At 48.8% G+C, this 9,388-nt stretch overlaps 1 protein-coding gene across 1 annotated transcript; it reads right to left on the bottom strand.

The window, feature by feature from the left end:
- Window positions 1-481: 481 nt before the first annotated feature.
- TFAP2C (transcription factor AP-2 gamma) lies at window positions 482-8,654 on the bottom strand. The gene is made up of 7 exons (XM_027710616.2): window positions 8,579-8,654; window positions 6,932-7,408; window positions 6,621-6,672; window positions 4,897-5,119; window positions 4,148-4,266; window positions 2,646-2,787; window positions 482-816 (listed from the first exon to the last, which is right to left on the bottom strand). Exons 1-7 carry the CDS (start codon window positions 8,624-8,626, stop codon window positions 531-533), a joined length of 1,347 nt encoding a protein of 448 aa, XP_027566417.1. The 5' UTR covers window positions 8,627-8,654; the 3' UTR covers window positions 482-530.
- Between the last annotated feature and the right edge of the window lie 734 nt (window positions 8,655-9,388).

Genomic DNA, 9,388 nt, shown 5'->3' with positions numbered 1-9,388 from the left:
ATGTACATAAATCTGTATACCATTGTTTAATACTGCTTTATTGTTACTGCTGCGTTTAGAGAGAATAAACCCCTGAAATTGTATCAGATAACAAAACAGGCTTCCACTCTAATATCTGTATGTTAAAAACTGTACATGAAGCTGGTCACCACTAGATACTTAGATGTGGAGAAGAAATCTAAATATATCTCTCTGTGTATTTCCATCAACCCCTCCCTTTATAGCACCACTTTTACAGCAAAGGATTCAATACATTGTACCAAGTACTTATCTTCAGGTAATTGCTTCCACAGAAAAGGGATACTGCAGCTTTTAGAAAGGCTTGTCTCACGGATGGATCCAGGAGGAGTGAAGATCCTGAATGATATTGATATTTTTCCCCTTTTTCCCCTCCTTTCTTTAAAAAAAAAAAATAAAAAAATAAAAAGACAAAACCAAAAGAAAAAACAAAACCACCAAATCTCTATGTTCCCCCTGGCAAGAAGATGCCAGTCTGTGTTTAGGAGGAAGAGTAAAGTCTGGTTTTCCTTTCACTTCCTGTGCTTATCCATTTTATCCATGGTTTTGTTGGTTTCTGCAGGGCTCTGGTCGCCAGCGTTCATGTATGATTTGTCTGCTATTTTTAATGCTTCATTTAGGTAGTTCTGGACGGATGTCATGGCAGCACAGATGGCAGCACTCCCAAAGCCATGTGTGATCAGGCTAAAATGAGTCAAACAGCCCTGGATGCCAGGGTCCAAGATGGGACTGGGTCTTGTGTTTCCAAGAGGAGTTCTGTCCTGAGTGAGGAGGTCTGTGAATTCCTTACAGATCTGCCTGCAAGACACAAAGGGATCACACTTTACACCACGGTGGGAATTTATGCAAAAGCAAATAAATAAATAAAAATAACAGAGGAGTCTGTATCAAATATTTGGCAGTTATGTGGGAATTAGAGAAATTCAGTACTGCCTGAGCAGTGTCCAAAAGTAAAGCCTGTTTATTAGCACCACTTTCTGATGAACCTTCTGTTATATCTACATCATCAAAACACTCTACAAAATAATCTCCCCACCTCTGGTACCTGGCTGGCTCTGCATCATTTGCTCCAGATTTTAAGGGGGGAGTGGGAATTCAGTGCTAGTTTCTATGAGAACTTTCACAGCTGCAGTTTAGTGATTTAGAAAGACTCAAGCAGCTGAACAGGAGATTCAATTCAGTTGTGCATATTCTGTGTATATGCCCCCTTCCAGAGAGACCCAGGCCCTGCTCCTGCAAACACTAACACATATGCCTGGCAAAACATGAGTGGTTAATAATGCTCCAAGCATATGTTGTTTGCTGCTTGCAAATCTGTCCCCTCGAAGGGATTTCACAGGAGCTGAGCAGTCTTAACAGAATCATCACTTTTATCAGAATTTCTCAATCACAAACATCCTCCAGAAGATTATTAGTGCCAATCGCAGTACCAATAATGAGCAGAAAGAGCAGTGCTCAGGAAAAATTATCATCATGTTCAAACTATAGGAAAGAGAGACTAGATTTCTAAATTTATAAGAGATAGAGATCTTTTACAGGAATATTTCTCAGGAAGGCTGGATAAATTCAGCAACAGGAATGTGTTTTGCATGCCTGATCTGAGCCTAAAGTTAGGGCTACACTGCTCTGCAGTTTAAGCAAACTTTTCTCATATCCTCTGCAGAGCAAGGGTGCTGTCATACACAGGGAATTACATTGAGCCCAAACCAGAAAACATGTCAGACCAGAACAAATCATGAACTGAAGCTCTGTTAAACCTCAGCCTGGGAAAGGAACCTCAGCAGGGAGAAGGGGACAGCAAGCACACCAGCCACCAGTTTAAGATTAGCTTAATTTAACACAGATATTTCCTACCAGAGACCTGTTCAGGACGTGGTTTATTTACAGGTACAAAGTGTCTGCAGAACAGCCATAACTAAGCTGCTCTTCTTGACCCCCCCTTCCCTCTTTGTCAAGGTTTGTAATAGGAATTTAGTTTTAAGCACAGGGACTTTCCACACCTACCAAAGGATGGCTTCCAGTGAACTATAAAAATCTTCAGCCATATTAGGGAAAAAGGGACTATCCAGTTCTTGACTCCCAGTGTCCCAGGAGGAAAGCTGTGTGCTGCTACTGCCAAAGGCAGTCAGGAGGACACAGGGGCTGAGCTTCCCCGGCGCCCAGCACGCCCACCAGTAACTCTGCTTGGAGACGCTGCACAAACAGAGATGGGGGAACCATCTCCTGCTCCCAGTCCCAACACTGGTTCACATTCCCAGGCCCTACCTGCTTTCCAGATCCTCAACCCTGTCAGACCCAGGGACATCTCTCCTTAGAGGTATAGTTGTCTGGGTATAGGACATTTTCCTGATGTTTTTACTACAGCTTAAAGCAGTTTGGACCAGTTCTGTTCTTTTTATTTTGAGTTATCCTACAGGATTGTTCCTATTATTGGTTCAGACTAAAATAACTGCTGCCATAATTGAATTCAAACCAAAACCAAATAAAAAGAATTGCTTCATCTTCTCAATTAAAATTATACATGAAAACGTACCAAACTGTCCCGCAGTCACAGATACACATGGGCAGACAAAAGCATGTTTAAAAGGGAGAGGAAAAAAAAAATAAAATCGAAGCTGAAACCTTACTTTGCAGCAAGAAGCATATTCTTTCTGTTTGCCATTTCATTGCGGCCCATGTGTGGTCTGGTTAAATATTCAGCCACTGCTTTGGAAGGAAACTCTGTCTCACAAACGTAACCAAAGTCACGAGCAAGATGTACAGCTTCACCTGGTGTGGGTAAAAGAGTGCTTGTTAAATGGTGTAACATCCATTTAACAGGAGAAAATCGGAGAAATTAAGGAAAAAAATGCTGTGAACTTTTTAAGTGTATTCTTGTTTTAGAAAAGGACACTACGTTACTACTATATCACTCATTACCATTTTCTAATGGATGGATCAGTGTTTCTTTAAGTTTGCATCAAGAAAAAGAAAAATACTTGGTACCTGCTATAAAAGAAAATTATCTTACTTTTATATAAGAAAAATTCTGTCTCTCTCCAGAATAACTGCACAGCAAAGAACAGAACTCAGTTGATATCAAATTATCCACTGATATTTAAGAGTATCTGGCAACTAAATTCCACTTATCCAATAAAAACTTTCAGTTTGTTTTCTACTTTTTGTAAGCATATTCATATAGAAAATAAAATTGCAAGGTGTATAACTAGGCCACTTTTTTTTTTTTTATTAAAGCAATTTGATCAGGCTTACAAAAAATGGATTGACATGGTCAGTGTATTACCTTCAAGGTGCACGTGCACACACATCAGCTCTCTGAAACCCAGCTTCCAAGGAAAAGGTCTTAAATGGAAGTTGCTGTTTTATTTGAGCTGATGTAGAAGTGAATTAGCAGTATTGTTAGATCATTCCTCACTTTTCATTTCAGTTGCTGCTTCTGTTCCTATTAAATTGTGCCGCTACCAGGAGCTGCTTCAAACAGAAACACCAAACAAAAACCACACACATACCTACATATATATACACCCTTCAAGTCAGTTTAACTGACAGAGGGGCCACAGAACATGGTATAGATTAAAGGGGCTCCAGTTTCCTATCAGGAAGTAAAAAGCTATAAATCTCACTTTATATGCTTGTTTATTAGAAAAGCTTCTGAGGATACCGCTGAGGTAGGGCCAGGCTTTGGAGTCAGCTGCCCCAGACTTTTAAAGTTCCCCAATAGGGAACCAAACCCACTAATGTGATGAGTTTCACACCTTTTACCATCCCTGCCTGTCCCTGCACACACCTTTATGAAACCCAAAACAACCTTTAAGAAACACAGACTGGACAAACATGCCTTTTGAACATCTTGGCACTTAGGAGAGTTGCTCCATCCCTTCCACGCAGCTGTGAGGATGAGGAGCATTAGCTGGGTTTGTGTGAGGAGGGCTTAGGGACCAGATTTGAAGGGAGAAGAAGGGGGACAGGAGTCCCTCAAAGGCAACATCCCCATCATGCTCACTTTAAAAATAAATAAAAAGCTCTCCATTACTTTCACTGGCTTTCTAGCCTTTCCATGCTCTGCCCAGAGGATAAAAGCTGTACACAAAGGAAAAAAGTTCATTTTTAAGACATATTCAAGACTGACCTTCCACCAGAGATGTCAATAGTGTCACGTTTGCAGCTTTCCTTCTACCAGCAGGAAGATTCAAGCCAATTTTATCCAGTTTTTCCCTTAATGATCTACCACCATTTTTAGATTTGGCTCTGTAATTAAAGAGAAAAAAATGGCCTTATTTATCTTGGGGGAACACTTCTTTTTAAGATGAGAAATTCCAGTTACTGACATTCAATAGGGTTCTACTGAGGTGAAGATAAAAAACAGGCTCTTTTCAAGTGACCTACTTTTTAAATGCTGTACTACAAACCAGCCAGGATGAAACACAGCAGGTCAAAATCAAAATGTTTCAAACTGCACCACTGAAACCAACAGCTGTAGAACAATCACAAGCCAAATTAGGCGTATGCAAAAAAGGACATCTAAAGTGTCCTCGTAATGATTAATCAGGACCACAAGATTTAATCAAAAAATGGTTCCATGGGGAAACTGTGTTGGCCATGAGCTGGCTTTGAGACAAAAACTGAACTTTAAACAGAGAATGAGAATTGCTGTCAGAGCTGTTAACAGCACTTCTCGAGAGGTAGCAGAAGTGTAAAGAAGTTTTATTTCCAAAGCCTATTAGGATTCAGTGTCGTTGGGCTTCTTAAGAATCAGTAATTCGCTAAAAGGCGTTCTTAGCTCCTCGTTATGCTGATCTGGCCGCTCTCACACCCAGCACAAGGGAAATCACAAACAATAGGCACGGAGGGGATGGTGGGAAGGGGAGTGCAGCCTACCTTCTGAGGACTCCTCCTAGCAAAGAGGCATTGAGACACTCCGGGGGCGAGAGCCGCCTCTGCACCTCTGCTACTGTCACTTTGTATTTCGACGTGGAGCTCAGGAGGGAAAGTCTCCCCGGAACGGAACAAAACACTTCGTTGGGGTTTATGACCACCCCAATTAATCCATCCTTTTGGCAGGGGAGGCTCAGAGCACTGTTTTTCGTTAGGGAAATGGGACCTACAGGAGGAGGAGGGAAAGCAGGTATTTTGTAAAAGGGAAAAATAAATAGGAAGTGGCAACTGAATTTCCTTTCTATAAAAACAACCCAGAAGGCAGGATTTCGTTTGGCATTAAATGCTCACACCACTGACCCCCATCCCCAGTATCGATCTAGGGCACGGGGACTTAAAGGTCCCCACAACTATTCCTGACCAGCTGGACTTTGCCACCGGATTCCAAGGAGCTGCTGAACACAACTAAGAATGCTTTTCATGGCGCACAAACCCCACATCTCTGAAGCAGCAGGCTGCAGGTTACCAAATCCGCGCTTATGAAAAGCCCGACACAACTACAGACTCCAAATTAGCATCCCTCAGCTGCTGCCAAAAACTCTTTCCGAGCCGGGGCAGGGAGAAACCTCCCAGCTCCCGCTGGGGTTCATCTTCCACCTCACACACGCAGATTTAAGAAACCGCCTTTAGAATTTAATCCCAACAAATTCATAACAGACAGTACAACAACAGAGAGGGATGCAGCCCAGGGCTGAACCGAAAGTAAAGCGTTGCTCCTTAATAGCTTCAGCCTTAAGGTGAAGAGGGACAACAAAGGCTTTGCTGGAAGGAGCAAACCACCGATCCAGCTTTTCCATGCCATTGCAAATCCACCCAGTTCACCCAGTGATGTGCTGCTGGCTCAGGGCACCGAGTGAAAGGGTTAAAGAGCTGAGATCGGCCCCACTCCCGGAGGGGGAAGATTTGTCAGCGGTGCATCTGACAGCGAAATTATTCTCCCATGAGCTGAAGGCAGCAATCAGCGCTCTGACACACACTTCTGCTTTTCCTCAGTTAGGTATTTGTTTGAAGTCTTCAGAGGAAACTTCCACTGATTTTTTTTTTTTTTTTAGGACAAATTTGTTTAAAAACAAAAACGGGAAAAAACCTAAATGACTGTAAATTGAGTCAATACGTCTTCCTGCTTCCTCAAAATCTCAGCTACAAACCAATTTCGATTAAGATAAAGCCGAGCAGGCTTCTGTCAGCGATCTCATTCCCTTCTCAAGTCTTGCAAAGAAGTTAAAAAGAAAGTTGGGGAAAAAAAAAAAAAAGGGAAAAATCCCCTGTCTTCGAGTGCTAGAAGCAACAAAAAAACTCAAACAAACAAACAAAAAGCAAAGCCCCGTGTCACTTTACACACACATATTCCAGGGTAGATTAAATTCGGTTCAAGGTCCCGGTTTCGATTAAAGCCACAACACAAGAGCACACGAGTGGGACAGCCGGTGTCCCCCGGAGGAGTCTCACACCCCGGGGCAACCCTGGGGGTTTGTCCCCGCTGCCACCTTCCCTCGGACAGCGTTAGAAAAATCCAGCGACTGAGAAAGTGGAATAAGAACTCCTCCGCCCTCCCGATCCCAAAGGATCCGTCTCTATAAAAATAATAGGACGTCTCTTCACCGGTGCGTTATTAAACTTTTAACTATTGACAAGGGAAAGTTAAACAGCGGTGCCACCTTACTGACCTTTTCTAATGACTGTCTGGTCATGCATTAGTAAGTGTTGATCTTCCACATTCTGGAAAGAGAAAGGGGAGAAAGTTTCGCACCTCGAAGAGCTAAGAGGGAACAAGCTGGGTGGCCTTTGGGAAATCCATCCCCTCTCCGCGCGTCCCCATTTTAAGGGCCGAAGGGGAGAAAAGGTAGATTTCTCTCCAAGGACGGGGATCGGGCAGGTAAAGCCGGGATGTGCAGGAGGGGACAGTGCCAGGGGAGTGCCTGTCCCGCCTCCCCCGATGCGCGGAGCGGCCCGAGGGGGATGCCTGGGGGGTCCTTACCTGCACCTCCTCCATCTGGTGAGCCATGTCGTGCAGGCCCAGGTTATCGGCCAGAGCCGAGGCGTCCAGCCCGTGTCCGTGGGGCAGGAGCAGCTCGGAGCGCCGGTAGGTCTCCCGGCGGCTGCCGGCGGAGCCGCTCTCCAGCGCCGAGAGGTGCGGGACGAGCCCGGGGCGGCCGTGCGGGGCGAGCCCGGCCGGGTCCTGGCTCTGCCGGTTCGGCCAAGCGCTCTGCTGCTGGCTGGGGGGCGGCGGCGGCGGCTGGTGCAGGGGGTTGATGGAGAAGGGGTCCCCGAGGTGCGAGTAGGGGTCGCTGGACTGGGAGTAAGGCAGCGGCTGGTATGGAGGGGGAAAGTAGGGGGGCTGGAAGTCGGAGGCGCCCGAGTGGGAGAGCGGCGGGGCCGGGCTGTACAGGTGCTGGCTGACGGCGGAGAGGTGCGGGAGCCGCGGGTTCCCGTTGCTGCTCCCATCGTGCCGGTCCTGGAAAGCACAGAGGGGTGGGAGAAAAGGGGGCAGCCGTCATTGGGGGTAGCCTGGACCCGGGGACATGGCGGAACGGGGCTGCGGGTGGTGGCACTTGCTGGTACTGGGGAAGGAGAGAGCAGAGCCGAGAGCCGCCCTGCTCCTGCCCAGAGAGCTTGCTCTTAGTAGGGCAATTTTCGGAAGAAGTCAGCCCCGCTCCTAGGGAAGAGACTGCAAACCAGTTCTCGCTGCTCTGCTCATCGCAACTACGCCAGACCAACCCTCCCGCTCGGGCAAGTCATCGGAAGAATCATTAAAATCAGAAAAATTCAAATCAGCGACGCGGCTTCATTTCCGCCGCGCTGCCCTCGCTGGGGAGGAGATACTGGGGCTCGGAGCTGAGGACCCGCCGCCCTTGGAGCGAAAGGCCCAAGGGTCCCCGGCACCCCCATCCCTCCCACCCCCCGAGGTCCCGGGGGCCGCCCGGGGCTGTGCCCGACGGCAGCGGCACGGCTGGGAGGGATGGCGGGGCTGCCTCCAGCCCGTCCCATCGCCGCTACTACCCCGATTTCCAATCTCAGCAGTCAAAGCTGAAATGTCTACATTGAGCTGATCCAGGGATTTAGCAGCTTCTGGCTTCACGGTCATTAAAATAACAGGGCTAGTTAATAAGAGGTGAATGGGGTCCCAATGGAGCGTGAAGCGGGGACTGCAGCTAATCTGTAGGAGCCGAGCAGGCGGAGCGGGGCCGGGGGGGCACAGAGAGACACGGCCGCTTTCGGAGAGATCAAAACCCGGGAGCACCTCGCGGCGGGTGGGAGCCGCTCCCGAGGAGGAGAAACGTGGGAAGAAAGGGTTCGCCCAGCCCGGCTGCTACCTGCCGGCCGGCCCCTCCGCATCGCCCGGCCCTCGCCCGCCCGGGCGGGACCCGCAGCTTCGGGAACACCCGCTCCCGCACGGCGCTGCTCCACGGGCGCCTGGGGGATGCGGGATGCGAGCTCGGTTCTCCCAGCCGGGGCTTTCACCCCGTTTTACTCGAGAGTTCAAAAGACTGGAGGGGAGGCAGAAGAGACGGGTGCCGGCTGGGAGGGAGCGGGGCGGGCAGCGCGGCGCGGGGGCTGCGGAGCTCCGCGCTTGCCCTACGCCCGACCCCCCTTCCCAAAGCTGCCCCCTCCCCGCGCTTCTCACCTCGCAGTCCTCTTCGTACTTGACATTATCTGCTAGTTTCCACAACATGGCGTCCAGCGTCCAAACCAGGTGTGCGGAGCCGAAAACAGACGAGAGTTCAGCCCCCCCCCACGGGCGGTAAATCCACGTCGGCGCTGGGGAAGAGGAGCGGCCCCCCGGACGGAGCTCAGTTGGCAGGCATGAAGGCAGATGACGGACTAACTCTCCGTGCTTATGGTCACTCGGGTTTTTTTCCCTGCCCAGACGCCCTTAATGGCAATAGGATTATCCTAACTCCTCCCTAGGGATGGCTCGGGCGCCGCGGCCGCCAGCCACTCAGGAGGGAGCGCGCAGCCCCAAGCCAATCCTTCCGCGCCCGCGGAGGGGTGGGCGGGCAGCGCGGAGCCAGAGCCCGCCCAACGCCCCCGCAGCGCTCAGGGCACTGGGGGTCAGTCCCACCCCGCGGGGAAGGGGTCATGCCTGGACATCCCTCTGCACCCACTGCAGTGGGGCTTCCCCGAACTCCCACACGTGTTGCATTTTTTTGGGAGGGGGGTGTGGAAGTAATGCTGGGTGTTCCCCCACTCCCCCACGCGTGGAAGGGCTTTGCTAAAATCCACGCTCGGCGGGTGCGGCGGCTTTAGGGCGGAATAAACTCGGAAAAAATCCTCGTAGCAAAAGCGAGAAAGTCCGAGCGTAGACGGGGCTTCATTTGCATAATTGTCAAGAGTTTGAATTACTGATTACAACTTGTAAGCTACCAATGTTTAAGGTATAATTTACTTAATGATCCGACAAGATTATTGCAGTGGTGTTGAACCCCCGGTGGGT

Source organism: Pipra filicauda, unplaced genomic scaffold, assembly GCF_003945595.2.
Source record: "Pipra filicauda isolate LSUMZ 115617 unplaced genomic scaffold, ASM394559v2 scaffold13_size5146498_pilon, whole genome shotgun sequence".
Lineage (NCBI taxonomy): Eukaryota > Metazoa > Chordata > Aves > Passeriformes > Pipridae > Pipra > Pipra filicauda.
This window is presented reverse-complemented; position numbering and strand designations above follow the sequence as displayed.

Excerpts from the sequence above, each read along its gene's own strand:
- TFAP2C (XM_027710616.2), bottom strand. The coding sequence starts at position 8,626 with ATGTTGTGGAAACTAGCAGATAATGTCAAGTACGAAGAGGACTGCGAG. Across the intron at positions 6,673-6,931 it reads ACCAGATGGAGGAGGTGCAG|AATGTGGAAGATCAACACTT; the intron begins GTAAGGACCCCC and ends TTCTCTTTCCAG. Across the intron at positions 4,267-4,896 it reads CTAGGAGGAGTCCTCAGAAG|AGCCAAATCTAAAAATGGTG; the intron begins GTAGGCTGCACT and ends CTTTAATTACAG.